The sequence below is a fragment of the Coenobita brevimanus genome, chromosome 41 (assembly GCF_032717465.1).
Source record: "Coenobita brevimanus isolate Jiangsu-jjx chromosome 41, ASM3271746v2, whole genome shotgun sequence".
In the NCBI taxonomy this organism is placed as follows: Eukaryota; Metazoa; Arthropoda; class Malacostraca; order Decapoda; family Coenobitidae; genus Coenobita; species Coenobita brevimanus.
This window is the reverse complement of record NC_136994.1, coordinates 15,895,585-15,921,225: the sequence shown is the minus strand read 5'-3', so window position 1 is coordinate 15,921,225 and position 25,641 is coordinate 15,895,585. Positions and strand designations below refer to the sequence as shown.

The window sequence follows — 25,641 nt, the reverse complement described above, 5'->3', positions numbered from 1 at the left end:
ACTAGTTAATGTTCCCTGGTTTGCTTCTTATTCCTTTTCAATATCGACATAGATTGCATGAATAACACACATGAATATGATAACGGAGCAGAATCAAGAATAATTCAGTAAGGAAGAGGTGTTAGTAAGCTTCCTAACCGTACTACAGTACCGCCCTTTACCTCCATCAGGGACCCAAACTCCTTTTTCTAAGCGATTTATTTTGTTTATAAGACGTTATTGTTATCTTTGTCATTTAAACCATTCAAATACCTCCATACTCAGCATAAATAACAAAAAATTATATAAACCAGCTGTATCCAAAAATAAATCGCTAAGGAAGAGGTGCTAGGGAGCTTTCTTAACCGACGAGAATACGAACCTTTATCTGGCTTAATGTAGGTGCAGTTCTCTCTCTCTCTCTCTCTCTCTCTCTCTCTCTCTCTCTCTCTCTCTCTCTCTCTCGAAATGTAGGTGCAGTTTCTCTCTCTCTCTCTCTCTCTCTCTCTCTCTGGCTTAATGTACAGTAGGTGCAGTTTCTGTGTGTGTGTGTGTGTATGTGTGTGTGTGTGTGTGTGTGTGTGTGTGAGTCAGAGTGGTGTGGGTGTGGGTGAGAGGTTAGCGCTCTGAGTGTCGTGTCTTGTGGGGGCTGGTGTGGGCGTGGGCGTGGGGTCAGGAACCGGGTCGGGTGCGGGCGTGCAAGATGGCAGTGAGGGCGGGGTGTGGGTTGGCAAGGACAAGATAGGGGACGTGAAGGTCAGAGAGGGAAAAAATTAAAATAGTTCCCCTGAAAATAAATGTACGAGAATTATATGTAGAGAAAAATAAGACAGTTCAGGTGAAAATAGTTGCAGAAAATTAACATGGCGCCGTTGGAAAAAAAAAAAACGGATAATTTAACATAGCTCCATCGAAATAAATATATACATGAAACCAAGAGAGTGGCGTCGAATATATATGTAGGGAAAAGGCTTTAAAAATTATTGTGTTAAATGGCTACGGAAAATTAACATAGCTTCATCGAAATAAATCTGCCGTATCCATAAAGTCAAAAGAGAATGGCATCGAATATATATGTAGAGGGGGAAAAAAAAAAGCTTTGAAAATATTGTCTTAAATGACTACGGAAAATCAACATAGCTCCATCGAAATAAAATATATATAAAAAATCTAGAGTTGCGTTGTATATATATGTAGAAAAAAAAATAGCTTCTTTAAAAATATTGTTTTGAATTGCTCCATTTTTTCTTTCCGTATCGTTTTCTTTTTGGCTGGTTAACCTTTCAGTCCGATGACGAATTTATTGTTTATTCTTATCACTGTCAGGCGGTTTTATTCTGCCAAAAATAGAGGTAAAACGCGGGATTGTTCTTAATATAACTCTCGTCTTGCACTCTGCCGGGCCATCTTTCTCGTGTTGCTTGTACGGTTTTATCAACATTGTCCTTTCTACGCAGGATCATTTACTCGTTTCATACTCCCACTGCCACCCCCACCCCCACACCAGCAGATTGAGCCGTTCCTGAAATAATAAGATACGATGAAACGACTTTTTACTACGGGAGCGCTATTTGTGGACTGCCCTTTATCTATCTGTCTGTCTGTCTATCTGTATGTCTTTTTACTTATTCTCTCTCTCTCTCTCTCTCTCTCTCTCTCTCTCTCTCTCTCTCTCTCTCTCTCGTGTGGGTTGGGAAGGACAAATAGGAGGAGCCAAGGTCAAAGGAAAGGAAATATAAAGATAGTTCCTTCGAAAATCGGAAAAAAATACAGCTTTTTTATTCATCTATTTGTCTATCTATGTATCTATCTATATTTGCATCTGTCAGGCAAGCTATATGTCTGCCTGTCTGTCTATCTGCATCTATCTGGCTATCTACTGTCTCTATCTATCTGTCCACCTATCTGGTAATAATGTATGTCTCAGGCTATCTATCTATCTGTCTGTCTGTGTATCTGTCTATCTACCTGCATTTATCTGGCTATCTATCTGTCTATCTATTTGCATCTGTATGGCTATTTATGTTTGACTATCTATCTAGGCCTGTCTGTCCACCTGCATCTATCTGGCTATATATACGTCTGTCTGGCTATCTATCTAATTGCCTGTGTCTGTCTGCCTATCTCTCTGTTTATCTATCTATATTTATATTTGTCTTTTTTTATATATTCAGTTCTATCATTCAGTCATTAGGTTAAGGAGGCTCCCAACACATTTTCCTAAGCGATTTATTTTACATATTACACCTCACTGTCTATCTCCGTGTTACATAAATCATTCTGATATCACCATACTCTGCATTGATAACGTACAAAAGGATAATCACCAGCCATATCCAAAATAAATCGATAAGGGAGAGGTGTTAGGGAGCTTCCTTTCCCGACGATGATACAGGTTTTAGAGTGTCATTAAGCGGATTTATAGATTAGATTGTGTGAGTGAGGTGGAGGAGGGTGAAGGAGACAGGATGAGATGGAGGGATGAGGAGGGGTGAAGGAGAGTCAGAATGGGATGGGGAAAGGTAAAGGAGAGACAGGATGAGATGGAGTGATGGGGAAGGGTGAAGGAGGCTGAGATGGAGGGATGGGGAAGGGTGAAGGAGAGTCAGGATGAGTTGGAGAGATGGGGGTGGGTGAAGGAGGGGACTGAGGATGAGATGGAGGGATGGGGAGAGGTAAAGGAGAGTCAGGATGAGATGGAGGGATGAGGAGAGGTAAAGGAGAGTCAGGATGAGGTGGAGGGATGAGGAGAGGTAAAGGAGAGTCAGGATGAGGTGGAGGGATGGGGAGAGGTAAAGGAGAGTCAGGATGAGATGGAGGGATGAGGAGAGGTAAAGGAGAGTCAGGATGAGATGGAGGGATGGGGAAGGGTGAAGAAGGAGACGGAGGATGAGATGGAGGGATGGGGAGGGGTGAAGGAGAGTCAGGATGAGATGGAGGGATGGGGAGGGGTGAAGGAGGAGACTTAGGATGAGATGGAGGGATGGGGTGGAGGGGTATATTAGTGGGGGAGGGGGTGAGTTGGAGAGAGGATAGCCTGCTGGTAGAAGACAGAATGACATGGGGGCGATTCGTTTGTGGCCACCCCTTCCGGGATTATGGCTTTTGGTTATAGATATAGATAGGTACAGTAAATAGATACAGTAGACAGATAGATTGAAAGAATGAGATAGATAAATAGATAAAATAGAGATAGCGTACGAGTATGTGTTGTCTGCAGTAGCCGATGACGCACTGGTTAGCACATTGAGCTTGGAACTGGATGAGACGGAGATCGATTCCCAGGCCAATGAAACTGTCGCCCGTATCCGCTTTCACCCAGCAGTGCAGTTGGGGACCTGAATGTAACATCGACTGGTGTGGAGCGTGGTGTAGAAGGCTGGCACATAGCAAAAAATATGGACGTTACTGAGCCCTATGCAATCGTTAGGTATGAATATAAGGTTAAATGGTCTTCCTGTAGGTTCTGATATTAAGATTGTACATTCAGGATACACACTGCAGCGTTGATGTGTGACTTATAACGTTTACGTGGAGCCAGGACGAGTGTGGGAGTAGTCGGGTTATATTGTGTTGTCCCCGGCCAGGTAGGAGCGGTGGACTCTTGGTTTTACCCACACGTGATGCTATGTGACGGGCCACACCGCACTTTAAAAGGTACAGTCACCTTTACCTTACCTGAAGGTAGTGGCCTAGCCAGGTATCCACAAATGAGGGGGGGGGGGGGAGTTGCAAGGTGGGGCCAAGTCCTATCCTAGGGGGGTTCACGATATAAATACGGTATGTTAACTTACGGGATTAAGGCGTCTGGCAATAGATAGATAGATGTTAGCTCTTTTATCAGTTAATTTCACAGTAGACTGCGCACAGTGAAACAGTCCGGAATTTTGAAAGGGAGGGGAGGGGGCAAGAATGTGAGTGGAGGTGGCTGGACCCCCCAAGGCCGCCATGGGGGTACACCAGTACCTGGAGGTGAGCTGCCCTTGAACACCAAATTGTGGTTACTTGAAACTTAATGAACCTTGGTTGTGAGGTTGGAGTCTCCTTGGTTACTAGGCATATTAAACTCTTCACTATGAACGCGCAAAAAATGGGCTAGGGATTATTGGAGTTACCTGTTATATATACACGTACTAAATACTCATTGAACCTCAGTTATATTTATCGGAACATGTATTCTGTTCTAGAGGTTTCGATTTCTGGTTGTGTAGTAACGCCTCTTTGTCTGTGGTTTATTTTGCATATTGGGTTGTAATACCTCTTTGTCTGTGGTTTAGTTTGCATTTTGGGTCGTAACACTTCCTTGTCTGTGGTGTATTTTGTGTATTGGGTCGTAACACTTCCTTGTCTGTGGTTTATTTTGCCTATTGGGTCGTAACACTTCCTTGTCTGTGGTTTAGTTTGCCTTTTGGGTCGTAACTGGTTTATTTTGTGCATTGGGTCGTAACACTTCTTTGTCTGTGGTTTAGTTTGCCTATTGGGTCGTAAAACTTCTTTGTGTTGTTTAATATTTTGCGTATTGAGTCGTAACACTTTTTTGTCTGTGGTTTAGTTTGCCTATTGGGTCGTAAAACTTCTTTGTGTGGTTTAATATTTTGCGTATTGGGTCGTAACACTTCTTTGTCTGTGGTTTATTTTGCCAATTGGGTCGTAACACTTCTTTGTCTGTGGTTTATTTTGTGTATTGAGTCGTAACACTTCGTCGTCTGTGGTTAGTTTTGCATATTGGGTCGTAACACTTCTTTGTCTGGTTTATTTTGTATATTACCGTACGCCATTATATCCTCGTGTATTTTATCGATGATACTGGAGACGCCTTCACGTGGTGGCACTGTTATAACCGAGGGACTCCTCTGCCCGGTTATACACGTCCCTCAGCTCCCCCCTTTTTCCTTGCACTTCTTCGTGACTAGCATCGTATTCTGTTTAATTTCTTGGTATAACTCACTATTCAAGATGGAGATGGCTTTGAATACTTCGTTAACCCGGTCATGGCCGGAACAACTCTATTATACTGTATCTGTCTTTCCCTAGTACTTCTTCATGACTAGCATCGTATTCTGTTAATCTCTTTTAAGTATTCAAAATGGAGGTGAGAAATTTAGACCAAGTTAGCGTAAAAAGGGTCAGCAGTCCACCTCCCTACCACTAGGCCGCAAGCACTCTATTCTTACTAATCACTGTTTTTTTTTTTTTTCCAGGTGATCATAGGAGCCTAAAAGAGCTACCTGGATAAACAAGAAGGGAGCAACATCAACTCTGGAACACTTGAAGGGACACACTACATACGCGTCAGAACAGTGAGTAGCCTGTGTGTGGTATATACCCTAGTGCTGTGAGGAAGCTTGCTAACACCTCTTCCTTACCGATTTATTTTAGGATAGGGCTGGTTAATATCGTTTTGTGCCTTAATGCAGAGTATGACTTGCTAACACCTCTTCCTTACCGATTTATTTCTGGATAGGGCTGGTCAATATCGTTTTGTGCCTTATGCAGAGTATGGTGATTAGGTGAGGAAGCTCACTAACACCTCTTCCTTACCGATTTATTTTTGGATAGGGCTGGTTAATATCGTTTTGTGCTTTATGCAGAGTATAGTGATTAGGTGAGGAAGCTTACTAACACCTCTTCCTTACCGATTTATTTTTGGATAGGGCTAGTTAATATACTTTTGTTCCTTATTTATGCAGAGGATGGTGATTTTAGAATGATTTAAGTAACACAGAAGAGGACGACAAGGTGTAATAAGCAAATAAATCGCTTGGGAAGAGGTGTTAGGGAGCTTCCATAACCAACAATACGGACCTGTCAAATGTATGGATATGCCTAATGTTAAAATCGCTACCCCATAAAACATGAAAATTTTACAGGTGAAATAAGCGCTAATTCAGAACATTTTACCTAAAGAAAACCACTAACGTCAACAGTGCTTATTATAAACCATCCCTTCTTCCTTGCATAGAGAGAGAGAGGGGGGGGGGGGAATCCATCAGCCATGTACATTTTTGACTGAGGGGGGAGAAAGGAGGGGAAGGCCGCGGATGAGATGGAGAGATGGAGTGGAGAGGTATATGAGAGAGGGGGGTGGGGGTGAGCTGGAGGGAGGGCGACATGGAGGCGATTTGTTTGTGGTCACCCCTCACGGGATAAAGGCGTCAGGCAATAGATAGACATAGAGATACCGTAATAAAGTGATAACTAGATCTAAGCCACTTCAATTATAGTTGACGGGGGACAGGGCGACATGGAGGCGATTTGTTTGTGGCCACCCCTCACGGGATTAAGGCGTCTGGCAATAGATAGATACAGAGATAGTAATGTGATAAAACTAGATCCAAGCCCACTTTATAGTTAGTATCAGGCCACTCCAAAATACGAACTCAGGTCACGAGTTAAAATGAATGGGTGTATAGTGCGAACCCGGGTCAGGAAATGAATGGGTGTATAGTGCGAACCCGGGTCAGGAGTTAAAATGAATGGGTGTACTGTATAGTGCAAACCCGGGTCAGGAAATAAATGGATGTATAGTGCGAACCCAGGTCAGGAGGTAAAGTGACTGGATGAGGATATATATAACATTAATGGGATGAGTAAAGTAGTTAAATCTGAAACGGAATAGGTAAACAGTTTGAGTCTTGTTGAAGGTAAAGTCAAACGTCCTTTTATTGAAGTCATGTTTGAGATCATGTGTTTCTTCTTTATTGTATCCCTCAAATAAGCGTCGTATATAAAATGTCAGCATGTGGGATTAAGGCAGAATATATTAAATCATTTATATGTGCAAGAAAAAAAAAATGGTACAAATAAGTAAGAAAATAAGGAAAAGAAAACGAAAACACTGGAATGATTCGAAGATTTTTGGTCAAGCACATCAGTCACAAAACATCGATCCAATTTAAAAGCATTTTGAAATCAGGATCAGTGTTCGTGTCAATTTTTAAAAAAGTGTAAATTAAAAGTAGGTTCCAAAGTTCCAATAGTTAGAAAAGTACCAAAAAAAAAAAGTTAGGTGGAAAAAATAGTAGAAATAGTTAAGAGGTCATCGATTGGATCAAATTTTATATATATTTTTAAAAAGATCGTTGCAAGTTAGGTCAGATCAGGAAGCGAAGTGGGTCAAAATGGCGACCTTTTTGTAAGCCTTTCTCGTTTTTTTTTTTATTTATTCCATTTGTCGTTTCGTTGCCACTCGTCCATATCATCTTGAAGACCTTTTTTCCCTCTCCTTCGTGTTTCCTTCAGTGGACTTTCATTCCGTTCCTCTTCTTTTCAACCCTTTCTTCTTCCTCTCACTTCCCCGGCTGCAGCTTAGGCGGTCTCCTGCTCCTCCTCGTAGTCTCCCAGGTCCTCCTCGTCGTCCACACTGGCCTCCTGGTACTGCTGGTACTCGGAAACCAGGTCGTTCATGTTGGACTCAGCCTCGGTGAACTCCATCTCATCCATACCCTCTCCGGTGTACCAGTGGAGGAAAGCCTTTCTCTTGAACATAGCCGTGAACTGCTCGGAGATGCGCTTGAACAGTTCCTGGATTGCGGTGGAGTTTCCGATGAAGGTGGAAGCCATCTTGATACCTCTGGGCGGGATGTCACACACGGCGGTCTTCACGTTGTTGGGGATCCATTCCACGAAGTACGAGGAGTTCTTGCTCTGGATATTGTACATCTGTTCGTCGACCTCCTTCATGGACATCTTGCCACGGAACACGGCGGCCACGGTCAGGTAGCGGCCGTGGCGGGGGTCGCAGGCAGCCATCATGTTCTTGGCGTCAAACATCTGCTGGGTGAGCTCGGGGACGGTGAGGGCGCGGTACTGCTGGGATCCACGGGCTGTGAGGGGCGCGAACCCGGGCATGAAGAAGTGGAGACGGGGGAAGGGAACCATATTGACGGCCAGCTTCCTCAGATCGGCGTTGAGTTGACCAGGGAACCGCAGGCAGGTGGTGACGCCGGACATGGTGAGGGAGACGAGATGGTTGAGATCACCGTAGGTCGGGTTGGCCAGCTTGAGCGTTCTGAAGCAGATATCGTAGAGAGCCTCGTTGTCGATGCAGTAGGTCTGGTCAGTGTTCTCGACTAGCTGGTGGATGGACAGGGTGGCGTTGTACGGCTCCACCACAGTGTCTGACACCTGGAGAGAGGAAATGGTGATTGGTGGAGGAAGACTAACAAAAAGCAGTGACAGAGGGCAGCTGAGGAAGGGAGACAAGCAAAAGCATACTGTGACAGAGGAAATATCATAATCTTAACTTGACATAAAAGCACCATCTTTTAATTTTCAAAGGTGAGCTGTAAGTTGTTAAAAGTTGAATATGGCACTAATCACAAAACACTAAGGAGAGATTTAGGGCAACAGTACTGTCATATTCTGCCACTGAGCTAAATGGAATGAGCTTCAGGAACAAAAATTTAGGGCAGATTAAGGTGAAATGACACGAAAAGGACGAACAGCTCCAAGATAAGGTAGATGAATTAAAGAACGAACACCTCTAAGTTAAGGTGGAGGGATTGAAGCGCCAACTGCATACCTTGGGGGATGGTACAACAGAGAAGGTGTTCATGATCCTGTCTGGGAACTCCTCACGGATCTTGGAGATGAGGAGGGTACCCATGCCAGAGCCAGTACCGCCGCCGAGGGAGTGTGTCAGCTGGAAGCCCTGAAGACAGTCGCAGTTTTCAGCCTCCTTCCTCACCACGTCAAGAACCGAATCCACCAACTCAGCTCCCTCTGTGTAGTGTCCCTTGGCCCAGTTGTTGCCAGCGCCGGACTGACCTGGGGTGACGAATGGGCGATGAGGTGGTTGTTGTGGGGAGTTGGGTATGTCAGTTATCAGTATTTCACCAAGATTACTTTTTAAAATACTCTGTGCATCATCAATATTTCACCAAGATTACGTTTTCAAATATTCTATGCATGATTTTTATTTACAGATGCACAAGTTTTAAATTAATGCATTACGTGATTCAGTTTTAGCATGCAAGATAGCGTTAACAACATGCACGATAATTTAAAAGTATGCAACATCATGCAGTACAGGCGAGAATGAAAGCATGCACAAGTAATCGGGATAGCGTGACAGGTAAAATAAAAGGGAGGAGGGGGGGATGTAACTGCAAAAATGAGTCATGCTAGTGTGCAGAGAAATCAGCAAGTTATCATTCCTCCTTACCAGTCCGTACAATGTTCAGATTCCAAGCCCAGTTTTCTTATTTTTTAGCTTAGAATCTTAAACTTCGAGGGCTATTAGGCACCTTATTTTCCCGCCAAAAGTCAGAATTCTCAACTTTAATGTGACTATAATATAAACATCCCACTAGTCGTTTAAATTCGTCTGAAATATTTAAAGCATTCTTCCGTTTAAAGTTGGCGGTTTAAAATCTGCTGGAGCAACGGAAAAATTTGTGCCCACGCCCGAAGTTTAAGAAAAAATTGATGTCATAGTTTCCAGTGCAGTTTAATCATTAGCCGAAGAGCCAGAGAAATATTCAGAGTTCCCCATAAATGTGTGCAAAGTCCCAGTACCGAAGATAAATGTTGAACCCCACTGAGATTCAAATTGTCACCCACTGAGCGGTATTCCAGTACGGTTGGGAAGCTTACTAACACCTCTTCCTGACCCATTTATTTCTGATTCTGCTCCGTTACTGTAGTGTGTGTTTATGCAATCTATGTCGATACTAGACCTAAGAAGCAGACTAGGGGATATTAATGCGTAGTTTGGGAAATAAATCGTTAAGGAAGAGGTGCTGGGGGGGCTTCCTTACCCGATGAGAATACGAGCACTGTGCATCCAAGTTTGCCACGCCCGAAATTACCTTCAAGTCAGTGTGTAGATATTCAGCATACCCGTAGTCTATTTAGTATACTCATCTACCGGTAAAGAGCTACAGGAAGGGGGCTAGTGATACCGCGTAGACCTGATACTTTCTCAATTGTATCCTCTACCTTTCCTTTGCTTTTCTCTTTTCCGCTGTTCCTCTTTTCTTACAACTACTACTACTACTACTACAGATATTCCTTCTCTCTCTCTCTCTCTCTCTTTTTCACCCACCCTGCTTCTTACTACTACTACAGATATTTTTGTCTTTTTCTCCCTTCTCTGCTTTCCTGTCCCCCTCCATTGAGCTCCTCTTGTTCCTCTCCAAAGTTTCTCTCTTCTCTTTTTCGCCCTCCATGCATTCCTCCTCCTCCTCCTCCTCCTCCTCCTACTACTACTACTACTACTACTACTACTACTGCTGCTGCTACTACTACTACTATAACTTCTACAAATATTTTCTTTCCATCCTCTCTGCTTTTCTCTCCTCCATCAGTGAGCTCCTGTTCCTCTCAAAAGCTTCTCTCCTTCGTTCTCCTTTTTTCCCCACTACAACCACTACTACAAATATTCTTTTTTCTCCCCCCTCTCTCTGTTTTTCCTCTCCTTCAGTGTTGCTCCTTCTGATCCTCTCAAAACCTTCTCTCTTTTTCGCTCCTAGTTCCTCTCCAAAACTTCTCTCTTCTGCTCTCTGCTTTCCTCCTCCTCCTGCTACTACTACTACTACTACTACAGATATACCTTTTTTCCCTCTTCTTTCGTATCCTCCTCCGGTGAGCTCCTACTCCTCTCCAAAGCTTCTCTCTTTCGTTCTACTACAGCTCTTCAAACCTTCTCTCCTCTCTCTTCCGTTCTTCCTGCTTTCCTACTAACTACAACAAGTATTCTCTCCCCCTCTCTACTTTTCTATCTACCTCCAATGTAGAGCCATCCACTCCTGGCCCCTCTATTCTACCTCGTTCCCCTATTCTACCCCCTATTCTACCTCGTTCCCCTATTCTACCCCCTATTCTACCTCGCTCCCCTATTCTACCTCGCCCCCTATTCTACCTCGTCACCCTATTCTACCTCGTCACCCTATTCTACCTCGACCCCCTATTCTACCTCGCTCCGCTGTTCTACGCCCCATTCTACCCTCTATTCAACCTCGCCCCCTATTCAACCCTCAATTCTACCTCGCCCCCTATTCTACCTCGCCCCCCTATTCTACACCCACGCCAGTACTGACCAAAGACGATGTGTTCTGGCTTAAAGAGCTTGCCTAGCGGGCCTGCTCTGACGGCGTCCATGGTTCCCGGCTCCAGGTCCACCAAGACAGCACGAGGGACGAACTTGCTCTGGTTGCCCTCGCTTGGGTGGGGAGGGGGGTGGTTAGTGCGTTAGTTTTTTGGGGGAAGGCAGCTTGATTACGGGAAGGGGTGAAGGAAATATACTGTTTGTCGATATTTCTTTGTCCTTGGTTAGTTCGTTAGTTTGAGGGGAAAGGCAGCTTGATTACGAGAAGGGGTTAAGGTGAAGTACTGTTTGCCGATATTTCTTTGTCCTTGGTTAGTTCGTTAGTTTGAGGGGAAAGGCAGCTTGATTACGGGAAGGGGTGAAGGTGAAGATACTATATACCGCTTTCTTTTTTCCTTTTTTGAATAGTTAGTTTGTTTTATTTTTTTCGGGGGAAGGCAGCTTGATTACGAAAGAAGGGTGAAGGTGAAATACTGTTTGACGAGAGAGAGAGAGAGAGAGAGAGAGAGACTAACAGGATTACTCTTTTTACCACCAAGTTACATAAGGACCTCCCGCATCTCTTAATTCTCCTATTTATCTCCTATGTCCTCTCTCCTCCCTTTTTCTCTCTTATTACCACCTCCATGCTCTCTTCTACGTCCTCTCTCACCTCTTTTTCTCTCTTTTTACCGCCTCCATGCTCTCTTCTACGTCCTCTCTCACCTCTTTTTCATATTACCTCCTCCATGCTCTATTCTACGTCTTCTCTCCTCTCTTTTTCTCTCTTATTACCACCTCCATGCTCTCTTTTTTTCTTTTAAACTAATGTGGGCAGAAAAGAATATATAAAAATCAAACAGTCCAAAAATTCAAAATAGAAAACGATTGTGAAAGAAAAATGGATTAATTACAGAAAACGAAATAAAGTTATGGTAGCCTTAATTATTTGAAGATTTAAATTTTTGAGTTCAGTTTTGCGCCTCTGTAACACCGGTGGAAGCTGCTAAGGGTGAAAAACCAGTGAGATAGTGAGGATTTTCGACTTAGGTGATACGGGTTAGGGTGATAGTCGTGTTAGTGATATTAAACCCGATAATTTTTGTGAATAATACGGGTGATATTCAACGTATGTGCTTTAAATATTTGTTACATTAAGGTGTAGGCAGAATCGGACATGTTCAAAATCGCTAGGGTGAACAAGAGTGAACGTTAGTAGCACACCATGCGATAAGGGTGAGTTTCTTTGCCGTAAGGGTGATTTCTTTGCCATGAGGGTGAGATTCTGTGCCATAAGGGTGAGTTTCCTTGCCATTTCAAAGCACGATAACTGCCGAAGCGACGCCATAAGTGTCTGTTAGGGTGACGAACTTAGGGTGACAAGGCGAATATTAATAAGAGTATCACTGAAGCCAGCCAAGCCATGCCGCGTTGGGTAGGGTGAAAACAGGGTGAGATAAGGACTGATTAGGGTGTTAAGGATTAGAGCAGGATTTGGCGGGAAATTAGGGTGAGGGATTAGTTCGTTGGAGAGAGAACTGAATCTGATCAGGATGGGATAGGGTGTTTTAGGTAGGGTGATTTAGGGTGAGGCTTGGATAGCATTAAGTATCTGGTTAGGGTAGGTTAGGTTAGGTCAGAGACTAGTTGGCATGATAAGAAGAGAGAGAGGTTGGTAAGATGACAAGGGAGGAGGGGTTAGGCTAGGTGAAGTGAGGTCAGGACGGTATAAGAAGGATTAGGTAGGGGCGGTAAGGCTAGGGTAAGTTAGGATAAGGGTAGATTAGGTTAGGTTGTATATGGATGCGGGAGAGTGTATTAGGAGGGGTTGAGTTAGGTTAAGGAAAACAAGAAGTGAGGTCAGACGAGGTTAGGTTAAAGAAAAGTGAGGCCAGACGAGGTTAGGTTAGGGTTAATGAAAACAAATGAGGTCAGGCGAGGTTAGGTAAGGTTAGGTTAAAGAAAGCAAGAAGTGAGGCCAGACGAGGTTAAGGTTAATGAAAACAAGAAGTGAGGTCAGACGAGGTTAAGTTAGGGTTAATGAAAACAAATGAGGTCAGACGAGGTTAAGTTAGGGTTAATGAAAAATGAGGTCAGGCGAGGTTAGGTAAGTTGGGTTAACGAAGACAAGAAGTGAGGTGAGGCAAGGTTAGGTTAAGGTTAATGAAAACAAGAAGTGAGGTGAGGCGAGGTGAGGCAAGGTGAATGACGTACCGAAGACGAAGTGGCTAGGCTTGAAGAGTTCCCCCAGTGGCCCTGCCTTGACCGAGTCCATTGTGCCAGGCTCCAGGTCCACCAGAATGGCCCGGGGCACGTACTTCCCTGGAGCACCCTCGCTACATAGCACCACACACCGTCAGTACACCACACAGGGCAGAAGGGAGGGGTGTATGGGGCATGGGGTGTTGATATGAAGGAAGGGGAGGGGTGTAGGGGGCATGGGGTGTTGATATGAAGGAAGGGGAGGGGTGTAGGGGGCATGGGGTGTTGATATGAAGAAATGGGAGGGGTGTAGGGGGCATGGGGTGTAGATATGAAGGAAGGGGAGGGGTGTAGGGGGCATGGGGTGTAGATATGAAGGAAGGGGAAGGGTGTAGGGGGCATGGGGTTTAGATATGGAGGATGGAAGGGGAGGGGTGTAGGGGGCATGGGGTGTTGATATGAAGGAAGGGGAGGGGTGTAGGGGGCATGGGGTGTAGATGTGGGATGAGGAAGGGGAGGGGTGTAGGGGGCATGGGGTGTATATATGGGGGAAGGAAGGGGAGGGGTGTAGGGGGCATGGGGTGTTGATATGAAGGAAGGGGAGGGGTGTAGGGGGCATGGGGTGTAGATATGGGGGAAGGAAGGGGAATGGTGTAGGGGGCATGAGGTGGATATATGAAGGAAGGGGAGGGGTGTAGGGGGCATGGGGTGGATATATGGGGGAAGGAACGAAGATGGGGCATGGAGATATGGGGGTACGAGTGAGTATATGGGGAGGCAAAGAAATGGAACACCACACTACACGTCCATACATGGGTGAATGGGGGAATATGGGGGAGGGAAAGTGGGATATAGAGTGATGGGGATATGGTGGAAGGAAGATGGGGTATGGGATGATGGAGAGGACGCATCGAGAAAGAAAATGGGGATATATGGAAGGGGCATTACGGCGAGGAGAAATCATGGGGCACTGGTGTAGAAGGGCAGGTTTATGGGGGTATGGGAGGGGGACTGGGGCATGAGGATGGGGTGAGGGAGCAAAATGGGTATGTGGGGTGGAGTGGAGGGGGTCTGAGGTACGAGGGAGGGACGAAGAGGAGGGGGAAATGGAGGGAAGCTAGGACAAGAAAGGGGAGGGGGAGGGAGCCTAATAGTACATGGGGACAGGATATAATATAGCTAAGGAGAGAGAGAGAGAGAGATGAAGAAAGACAGGGTACGGAGACATGGGGTTGAAAGCAGAGAAAGAGAGAGAGACTCCCTGCCTGACGAATGAACGATTTGCATGACTGGCGACAATGGCAATTATTTCGTTTTTTTTTTTTTTAAGTATGCGACACGAAAATTACTGTGTGGGAAAAGCTGTTGATGGATTTTGGTCAGGGGAAAGGTATTGTGGAAGTATAATAATAATAATAATAATAATAATTGTAATAGTAATAATAATGATAGTAGTAGTAGTAATAATAATAATAATAATAGTAATATACAGGAGGGAATACTAGTTATATGAATTATGATACTAATACCAATAATAATAATAATAATAATTTTAGAGGACGCATTCACAGACATTTTATTAACATTTAACATTGACACTGTAAATAATGGAATGTTCAATAAAGCAAATAATGTTAACTATATATAAACTACAGATTCATGCATCCAGAATCACTATACACTATCACTACACTATACGTTTTAACAAGACGTACACACACACAAAACTTACACACACACACACACACACACACACACACACACACACACACACACACACACACACACACACACACACACACAACACCACACAACACACAACTCAACACACCACACCACACCACACCACACAACACCACACCACACCACATTACACCCCCACCCTCTCCCCCTTCACACACACACAACACACCATACCACACCACACCACACCATACCACACCACACGCCCACCCTCTCCCCCTTCACACACACACACCCTACACCACTCTACACCCCTCCCATCCCTCGACACACAGCACACCTTTTCCAACACACACCTGTAGTACACGTTAATCCTCTCCAGTTGCAGTTCCCTGACATCGTGGGGTACATTCTCTCGGAGCGTGCCAGCAGCTGTTAGGCCGTGTTCGTCACTGATAATCTCCCAGAACTGTGAAAGAAAGAAAAGAGGTGGTTAGGATGGAAGGTGATTAGGTTTGGGTCATTATTATTATTATTATTATTATCACCGTGGTCGTCATCATCATCATCGTCATCATCACTATCATTATCATTATCACCATCGTCAGCATTATCACCATCATCATCATCACCACAGTCGTCGTCTTTCATCATCACCATCGTCATCATTATCACCATCATCATCATCAGTTACCATCGTCATCATCATCATCATAATATTACCATCATCATCATCATCATCATCAAGAAACAACAGCAAGTACAAAATGGGTTCTAGAGATTAGCAAGGTAAGGTATGGTTAGGTTAAGGTAGGGTAATGCAAGGTATGGTTAGGTTAAGGTAAGGTAAGGTATGGTAAGGTAGGTAAGGTAAGGCAAGGTAAGGTAAGGTTAGATTAGGTTAAGGTAAGGTAAGGCAAGGAAAGGCAAGGTTAGGGTAGGTTAGAATAAGTGAGGCAAAAGATTGTGCTGAGGTATAGTAAGGAGGAAAGATGCTTCGTTGACAAAATAACGCGACTAGTACCGAAAAAAAAATAGTGTTAAAAAAGAAAAAAAAAGATCCGAATTACAAAAAAATACTGGAAAAATAAATACAAAAAAATCAAGATATAAACTCCCTCCCCCAAAATAAATAATAAATAAATCCACCTTTGAGTCAATTTTTTAATGGGAAGAAGGAACCCAAGGCCAGAAGCTACTGTACTGTGTTTTCTTATACTTGAGTCCTGGTGAAAGTGGAACCAAAATGGCGAACGTTGGCCGTGTTCTTGCACCCTTCTTGTTGGTACTTGGGTCACGGGAGGCGACGTAAATATTTAGAGGAGAAACATGAACCGGACACTGAGAGTAGTTTGGGGTGAGGTGGGGCGAGGAGGAGAGGGATAATGAGGTAGGAGAAGGAAGATTGAGATATGAAGGAGAGCGATAAAGGAAGATAGGGAGGAAGGAGGAAGAAAGTGGAAGGAAGCAAGGGAGGAGGGAGGAAGAAAGTGGAAGGAAGCAAGGGAGGAGGGAGGAAGAAAGTGGAAGGAAGCAAGGGAGGAGGGAGGAAGAAAGTGGAAGGAAGCAAGGGAGGAGGGAGGAAGAAAGTGGAAGGAAGCAAGGAAGGGAGGAGGGAGGAAGAAGAGTGCAGAAGGAAGCAAGGAAGGAGGAGGGAGGAAGAAGAGTGCAGAAGGAAGCAAGGAAGGAGGAGGGAGGAAGAAGAGAGCAGAAGGAAGCAAGTAAGGGAGAAGGGAGGAAGAAAGATGACAGAAGGAAGCAAGGAAGGGAGAAGGGAGGAAGAAAGAGGGAAGAAGGGAAGGGAGAAAGACGGGAAAAAGGAATAGAAAGGGATGAAGGAAAGGGAGGAGAAGGGGGACTGAGAAGGAGGAAGGAGGAAGGAAAATGGATAGGAAAGGAGGGGAAGCGAGAAATATTTGCCAAAGAAACATAAAACATACATTGAAAGTAGTGTGAGGTGGGGTGGGAAGGGTGAGGAGAAGGAGGGGGAGAATGAGGAGGAGATGGAAGGAATATGAACGAGAACTTGAGAAGGGAAGATATGAAGGAAGGAAGGAAGGATGAGGAAAAATAGGAGGAAAATGATAAGGAAATAGGATGCATAAGAAGAAGGAATGGGAGAAGGAAAGTAAGAATGGGGAGGAAAGACGAATGAGAGAAAGGAGGGAAGGAGGAAGATTGAAAGGAAAGGAGGTGAGGATGAGGAATATTGACAAGAGAAACATGAAACAATACATTTAGGGTAGTGTCGTGCTGGTGGAGAGAGAGAGAGAGAGAGAATATTCTGTTATGCATCATCCTCAGACCACTGACTCAACAAGCTTCACCAATCAACTCTCTCTCTCTCTCTCTCTCTCTCGTAGTGGAGGTAATGTTGGTAGCTGTGGTGGATGTTTGTACTCGTGGTAGGTCGAGATGGCAAGAATGTTGGTAGTTGTGGTGGAGGTAATGTTGGTAGCTGTGGTGGATGTTGGTAGTTGTGGTGGATGCTGGTTGGTCGAGATGGCAAGAATGTTGGTAGTTCTGGTGGAAGATGTTGGTAGTTGTGGTGAGGAGTGGTGATAGTGTTGTTGTTATTATTGTAGTTAAAGGTCGTCTGAACTTTCCATCCACCCTTCTGGGGATAGGGAGGGAGTTGATGGACGTATATATTATCTTGCAGTTCCCCTATCCGGTTATATCAGTGCCACCAAGTGAAGGCGTTCCTCTCTAGCAAGGTAACGATGGTGGTAATGAGTGTTGTGGTAGGGAGGCCGGTAGGACCTCTCTCTCTCTCTCTCTCCTATTCCTGTTATAATATCTTTTAGACCGTATATTGATAACTGGAAGATTGAGAGAGAGAGAGAGAGAGAGAGAGAGAGAGAGAGAGAGAGAGAGAACATAGGAGGAATTAAAACAAGGATAGGCGAAGAGAAAAGCAGACAGGACTTGAGAGAGAGAGAGAGAGAGAGAGAGAGAGAGAGAGAGAGAGAGAGAGAATGGAATGAACAAAAAGGAGAAAAGGAAAGAATGAAGAATAGGAGAAGGAATGAAAAGAAGGAGGAAAAGAAAGGAGGCGAAACGAAGGAATAGGGAGAAGGAAAGCATCAGAGGAAGGGGAGATGAAGAGGAGGAGGAGGAGGAAGGGGGAAGGGAAAGAAGGAAGGAATCAGGGAAGCTAAAAGGAAGGGATGAAAAAGAAGGAAGATAATGAAGGAACAGGAAGGAGGAGAAGGGAAAGAAGGAAGGAATCAGGGAAGAAGCTAAAAGGAAGGAAGGGAGGAAAAAGAAGGAAGACAGAATGAAGGAACAGAAAGGAGAAGGGAAAGAAGGAAGGAATCAGGGAAGCTAAAAGGAAGGAAGGAAAAAGAAGGATGATAATAATGAAGGAACAGGAAGGAGAAGGGAAAGAAGGAAGGAATCAGAGAAGCTAAAAGGAAGGAAGGGAGGAAAGAGAAGGAAGAATGAAGGAACAGAAAGGAGAAGGGAAAGAGGGAGGGAATCAGGGAAGAAGTTAAAAGGAAAGAAGGGAGGAAAAAGAAGGAAGATAATGAAGGAGCAACGAAGGAGGAGGTGAAGGAGTAGCGGTAGGTAATGACCACATGACTGTTACCAAGGCTTTCCCTCCCATCCCTCCCTCCCTCCTTCTCTCCCTGCCCCATTCCTTGCCTCCCTCCCTCCCTCATTCCCTCCCTCCCTCCCTTCCTCAAGCCACTCCTTAGCTAGACATCTTGCCTTCTCTCCCTTCCCACCATCTTCCTTCATTCCTCCTCCCTCTTCATTCCTTCACATTCCTTCTTATCTAACCCACTTTCTCTTCCTCCTTTCCCACATTTCCTTCCTTTTGACTTCTCTCTCTCTCTCTCTCACCTTTCTACCTTGTCTCCCTCCTTCCGTCTTGTATTGCTTCAGCTCGCCCCCCCCCCTCTCTCTCAAATCCCCATTCCCCCCTATAGAAAATCCCTATCGTATCATAAACCAAAATAGCCGTCAATCAGGCAAGACGAAGCCTGACGTCACCATCCAAGCTCAACCACCAATAAAAACAAACACACACACACACACACACACACACACACGAAGCAGCAACCCCCCCACCTCACGTCAAGTTGCGTTTGGTGCCCTGAACAAGCAAACACACACAATACCCCCGTCCGTGCCAATGCAAAACACACCAGCATGCAACTTATCAAATTCAGCTCCCTAATGTGGAGAATTGAGCTTACGTGTCAGATCTGCTCCGCTGTGTGGCAACCCTCTCCCCCTCCCCTTCAGCACATGAAACCTTGTAAATGCTCATCTTCCCCCACCGGCTTTCTCTCTGTCTCTCTGTCTGGTTGGAAGGACTGGATTAACTGTTTGGTTCTGGTAACTGGTGAGGCTTGAGTCACTCCATGGAAATCTCGAAACGCTGGGACAAAAACGCGGTAGTCAGCTGAAGTTAGTCAGGTGTGGTCCAACCGGCAACTCAACCCAGCCAAGCCTAACACCGTTCATTCCTCCCTCCTCCTTCTCTTTCCCTCTCGCTCCTCCCGCACCACCTCCTCGGTCCCCCCCTCTCCTTCAGTCCATTCACTCCAGTCTGTCATTCACTCGGCCACTTCAGTTAGCTGTTAATTTATTCATACACACTCCCAATAGTAATGTATAATTCCAATGAGGGCATCAGTGGTGGTATGTGGCAACTAATTTTCGCGGGAATGCAGAGACTAGAGTGCATTTCAGTCAGCATAAAATTTCTAAAAAAAATAAACAACTTCTTACCCAAAAGCCATTATTTTACATCTATTAACCCACTTAAAACGTGAAAAGTAAGCTTGGGAATGATGTATATGAAAACAAAAAAGTAATAGAAATTTGATCAAAAAAGTGCTGAGGGCGGAAGCGTGGGTGAGTTCCGGTGGTGATGGATCCAAGATGGCCGACTTCCGCTATGTGTTGGAACCTTGGCGCAACTGTGTACATTCAGTTACGAAAAATAAGAAGGAAGATTGGACAGGTGAATATTAAAAATCTATACACCTGTCTACTCCAGATCCCATAGCCTAATCCCATAAGGGGTGGCCGTTTGACTCATAGTTGTTTTATGGGGAGGGGCACTAACCCTCCGCCAACCCACTCGTTGACACGTAGGGAACACGTAATACTTGGTTATATGGTTACCACCCAGCGTTCCAAATGGTCTCCTGGCATACAGGAAACTATTAGGCATGTCGCTCAATGTATAAGCCACCTGAAAAGGAAAAAAGAGTAATAAAAAGTGCCAGAAAGATGGGAGAAATAGAAACAGAGGAGTGCAGATACAGAAAAAGAATGATACGGTGAAGGAAGAATAGGCAGCGCTACATCAAGTGAGTGAATGATGGATGCCACCACCACCTACCACCAAGTCCCAACAATAATAAAACAAAAATACCAGTCATACCATCTCCAGTAGTCAAAATAAGTAAAATGACGGAAATACCAGCATGGTCATCGGTGAGGGATAGCTTGGCTGGACCTAATGTGTTATATATCGCCTGATCGACTCATGCCTGCTCTCTCTCTCTCTCTCTCTGTCTCACTGGACGTACATGTGAAGGTGTGACTGGGTACGATGTGTCTGCTATGTACGTGTCTGTTATATAGCATGTTTGAATGTATGTAGGTATGTGTGTGTGTGTGTGTGTGTGTGTGTGTGTGAAGGACATTTAAACGTGTGTGAGTATACAGGTCATGTGGGTCTGTGTGCGTGACGTGTGTGTGTCTGTGTCAGTGTATGTGTCTGTGTGCGTGTCTGGCAGGCGGCGCCCGTGAGTCTGTCGCGGATGAGTCACTGCGCACACACACACGCACACGCACACATATACACATTCCAGCGCACTTATATACATCAGTATATATCCGCAAATCACGTACACACACATATCCCTCCTCCACATACACAGTCGCAAAAATCCGCACATGAACATTTCTGTGTACACGTGTACAGTATACATGTGTACATACCCACCCATTCGTACACACACATAACCACATACAGTTATACAGATTAGTTAAACATGCACACTGCTACACACACACACACACACACACACACACACACACACACACACACACACACACACACACACACACACACAAGTATACACAGTCACACTAATTCGTCACACGTACATAAAAAGTGCACACGAGGCAAAAAAGTACACACGAAGGAAGAAAATTCGCCACGCCCTCCTTCATTCTTCCTTCATGCATCTCTTCCTTCATTCCTTCATTCATCCTAGATTTTTTCATTCATTCTTTCGTCTCTTCATTCATTTACACTTGTATTTAATTTCCAAGTGTTTATGATTCTCTCTCTCTCTCTCTCTCATTTTGTCTTCCTAATTCTCCTCCTCATCATCTCAAATCACGCTTTTATTTAATCCTTATTCTTATCTCCTTAAGTGGGTGTAATTCTTCTTGGTAAAATATTTAAGTAACTCGTCATCTTGAGCCATTTCCTGAAGCACTTACAAACTCCTTCACCTCCCTCCTTCACATCACCTTCCTCCTTATCTCCCTCTCCTTCCTTCGTCTCTTCTTCTCCCGTCCTTTCGTCTCATCAGTTACTCCTTCCCTCTTTCACCTCCCTCTATAAACTCCTTCACCTCCCTCCTTCACATCACCTTCCTCCCTGTCTCCCTCTCCTTCCTTCCTTCATCTCTTCTTTCTTCTCCTGTTCTTTCCTCTCTGATCCTTTCCCTCTTTCTGGTTCCTCTTCTCTCCCTTTCCTCCCTCCCTCTCCCTTACCTCCCTCCTTCCTTCCCCTCCTCCCTCCCCTCTCTCCTCCTCCCCTTCCTTTCATCTGGTACCTCCCTTTCTCTTTCCTTGACCCCCCCCACTTCTCTCATCCTGAACCCCCCTACTCTCTCTCTCTCTCTCTCTCTCTCTCTCTCTCTCTCTCTCTCATCTCCTGGTTCCCTTTAAATTCACCCTCCCTCTTGACATTCCTACCACCTCTCTCTCTCTCTCTCTCTCTCTCTCTCAACCAAGGCCCCCTCCCCCATCATCAGTATCGTCACACGCCCTATCTCCCTCTGCTACACTAGAAACCAAGGAGAAGGAGAGTGAGTATGAGTGGGGGAGTGTGTGTGTGTGTGTGTGTGTGAGAGAGAGAGAGAGAGAGAGAGAGAGAGAGAGAGAGAGAGAGAGAGATGAGGGATGGGAGTGGACAAGGCAGATTGAAAATGTCAGAGGGAAAGGGCGAATTGAAAAAGAATTATCTGAGAGAGAGAGAGAGAGAGAGAGAGAGCAAATATATCAACAATCGACTTAAGTGATTGTAGGCCCCTTACAGGACAAGGCAAAATCCACTTTCTCCACTTAAGCGACCTGTCCTAAATAGAGGGAGAGAGACAGACAGACAGACAGACAGAGATTGATGAAATGTGCCGACCCAAATATGGTATGGTACTGTGTTGAGAGAGAGAGAGAGAGAGAGAATCCTTCCACATCCTCCTGTCTGCCTCTCTCTCTCTCTCTCTCTCTCTCTCTCTCTCTCTCTCTCTCTCTCTCTCTCCCTCCCAGAAACACTCCTTACAGGAAAATATGCAATGTCAAATTTTCTTTAAGCAACACATTCTCGGAAAGATGTGTTGTAGTGATGACTGTGTGGGTGACTACGTGTAGCAGGATGTGTGTGTGTGTGTGTGTGTGTGTGTGTGTTATTATCATCATCAGTAATAGCAGTCCTAGTAATAGTAGTAACAGCAATTCAGTAATAATAATAATAATAATAATAATAGCAACATTCTTCCTTGTGTGTGCGTGCATGTTCGTGAGAGAGAGAGTTTGGGTACACATCACTACATTACCAAGTCTGGGGAAGGTACGAATGAGTGTGTGGATGAGGGTGGAGTGCAGGGCAGGGTAAATGAGGGTGCGTGCGTGCGTGTGGGTGAGTGTGCGTGTGTGTGAGTGGATGAACATGAAGGTGTAGTGTGTGGGTGAGCGAGGGTGAAAGTGTGAGGGAGTGCTCGAGGTCGTAGGCAATATAATGAGGCAGTGTGTGTGTGGGCTGAGTCAAGGGGATGGGGGTGGTGGGGGGAATATCCTAAATGGCCAGTGAGAGAGAGAGAGGGGGGGGTAGGCAGAGGTACTTGTTAGTGGGTATAGAAAGGCAGGAATCTAGGTGTGTATGTGTGTGTGTGTGTGTGTGGAAGTATTACCACATAAGGGCAGCGTGGGCAGGCATGGAGGAGGACGCTATGGATATGATGAGGGCGTGGGTGTGGGTGTGGGCGGGGTGATAGTCGCCGTGGGTCCACTGAGAGAGAGAGAGAGAGAGAGAGAAGCTGGGTGTGGCAGAGATAAGTCTAGAAAGCAAGACACAATATATTAACGAAGGTCCGACAAAAACAAAGGAAAAATCAGTTTACGTAGGTTACCCCTCCTATCCCACAATTTTTCAATTTAAACGGAATACAAACGACAATATTCAAATTCCACCACATGTTTTATTAATATTAGAACAAAAACTATAAATTAAGATATATATTAGACACTGTAGAAAAAAATTGGAGATACAGGAGTACAAAGTTCAAAATACCTCGCGTCACAAACCAAATTCAAAATCGTTATGGTACAGTATGATTCTTTTACGTGATTTGAATTCGAATAACTTTTACAATATTTTACGTTTTCCGGATTTAAATTTGAATATATTTTTACACATGGATTTTTTTTCTTTTACACGAATGCGTTTTCATACTGATTTAGGATTTTGAACAGCGTAACACAATGACGTCACTTAACCCTTTCACAGCGAGATGTCTTTGTGTGAGTTAAATTGCGGCACTTAAAATTTTTTCTGCACACACACACACACACACACACACACACACACACACACACACACACACACACACAGTATTAGTAGGGAGAATGGTATTTGAAGTAGAGATATTGATTTTGGAAATATAGTAGTACAAGTTACAGCACGAGAGAGAGAGAGAGAGAGGCTGACAGGTGCATGAGGGAGCCAATGATTGTAGTGAGGGGGAATTGTCAGGTGTGTGTATGTCTGAGAGAGAGAGAGAGAGAGAGAGAGAAAATGCCACATCCTCACGCTTATGCACATCTCACGTCACTTCCGGAGGGGGGAGGGAAATTAAGGTGGGGAGAAGAATGGAGAGGAAGTGAAGTGGGAGAGAAGAATAGATAGATAAATAGATAGATAGATAGATAGATGGATAGATAATTAACAAGTAGGTAGACACTGATAATGGTAGTCTAGGTAGGTAGGTAGGTGGAGAGGTAGGTAGGTAGGTTGGTAGGTAGGTAGGCAGATAGACACTGGTAGGTAGGTTGAGAGATTATGAGGTAGATAGATAGATAGATACTGACAGATAGAGACGATGGGTGTAGTAGAGTTATGCAGATACACAGATCATACAGACCTTACGGGCCACTGACAAAATTACTTGCAGAGAGAGAGAGAGAGAGAGAGAGGGGGGGGGGAGGTCGAGAAGAGGAAACAAATACAAACACTCCCTTCCCCCACTTCTCTCTCTCTCTCTCTCTACGTGTATCTCTATCTCTTGCCACTATCCCCTCTCGTCTCTGTCTCTGTCTCTCTCTGTCTCTCTCTCTCTCTCTCTCTCCGTGCTTCCCTTTCCTCTTCCTCCCATTGAATCATCTATCAATACGACATTTCACCCAAAGGTCATACACACACACACACACACACACACACACACACACACCCACACACACCCACACACACACACAAATTTTATCACGTGGACATATAACGAAATATTAATGAAATTTGATATAACAGTAGATTCTAAAGTTTTAACAGTATACAGCAATAATAATAATAATAATAATAGTAATAATGTGAAAGAAAATAATAGGCCTAATAATAATAATAATAATAATAGGATTTAATAATTTCGCATAGCATTTATATCGGAAAATTTTTTAAATATTAGTAAAGCAGAAAAGAGTGTTAGATATATTTAGGTAGAGAATTAAGATATGTTAGACAGAATTAGATGTTTGGAATTAGAGAGCATTAGGGAATTTAGGTCACATTCATCTAACTAGTCACAAATGCTGTGGACGGTATTCTTGTGTAGTTAGGAGGGTTACTAACACCTCTTCCTTAGCGATTTATTTTGCTTATATTACCATCATCTTTTGTGTTAAAATCATTCTCATTTGGCTAATCCCTGCATTAAGTAATATTTCCCAGCCTGATGCAAAATAAATCGCTGAGGAAAAGGTGTTAGGGAGCCCTTGTAATATATAAGTAAACACGGAGTCGTCAGATGAAAATTTTGAATATGCATGTAAAAATTATAACTGAGAATGGATTAGGAATATTATGTTTAGATTGGCGTTAAAATGTGGTTTATTGGGACTACGAATGGGTTGATTTGTATTTACCTTGGTGCCGATCTGGTTGCCGCACTGGCCGGTTTGAACGTGGACAATTTCCCTCATCTTGTGTGATTTGTGTGTGGTAGGGGGGAGAGGGGAGGATTGTACAGGCGAGCTTGACGGAGCGCTGGCGGACGTAACCCTACCCTCACGGCACCCAGGAGTCAACTGAGACGGAACCCGGCGGCCGCACCACCTTTTCTTCCCCACCACGGCCCACACCAGTCAGTTGACAATCTATATTTTTCCCGCCCAATGCCCCGTTTGAAAATTAAGAACTCTCATGGAAATTAACCCCATATATTTAATTTAACGATTTTTCGGTTGATTTAAGGTGTGTGTGGTGATGTGGTAGTTTT

General features: G+C 44.4%; 1 protein-coding gene across 2 annotated transcripts; it reads right to left on the bottom strand.

The window, feature by feature from the left end:
• Positions 1–6,818: 6,818 nt before the first annotated feature.
• LOC145397482 (tubulin beta-1 chain-like) lies at positions 6,819–25,440 on the bottom strand. 2 transcript variants are annotated; one of them, XM_080270536.1, is made up of 5 exons: positions 25,289–25,440; positions 15,250–15,362; positions 13,223–13,344; positions 8,504–8,748; positions 6,819–8,106 (listed from the first exon to the last, which is right to left on the bottom strand). In XM_080270536.1, exons 1-5 carry the CDS (start codon positions 25,343–25,345, stop codon positions 7,288–7,290), a joined length of 1,356 nt encoding a protein of 451 aa, XP_080126662.1. In that variant the 5' UTR covers positions 25,346–25,440; the 3' UTR covers positions 6,819–7,287. The 2 variants fall into 2 exon arrangements, with proteins under 2 accessions (XP_080126662.1, XP_080126663.1); XM_080270537.1 differs by lacking the exon at positions 13,223–13,344 and adding an exon at positions 11,022–11,143.
• Between the last annotated feature and the right edge of the window lie 201 nt (positions 25,441–25,641).

Bases quoted from the DNA above. Each gene is read 5' to 3' on its own strand.
- LOC145397482 (XM_080270536.1), bottom strand. From the start codon at position 25,345: ATGAGGGAAATTGTCCACGTTCAAACCGGCCAGTGCGGCAACCAGATC. The intron at 15,363-25,288 runs GTAAATACAAAT...TTTCTTTCACAG, and splicing joins GCAACCAGATCGGCACCAAG to TTCTGGGAGATTATCAGTGA. The intron at 8,107-8,503 runs GTATGCAGTTGG...TCCTCTCTCCAG, and splicing joins CTGTTGTACCATCCCCCAAG to GTGTCAGACACTGTGGTGGA.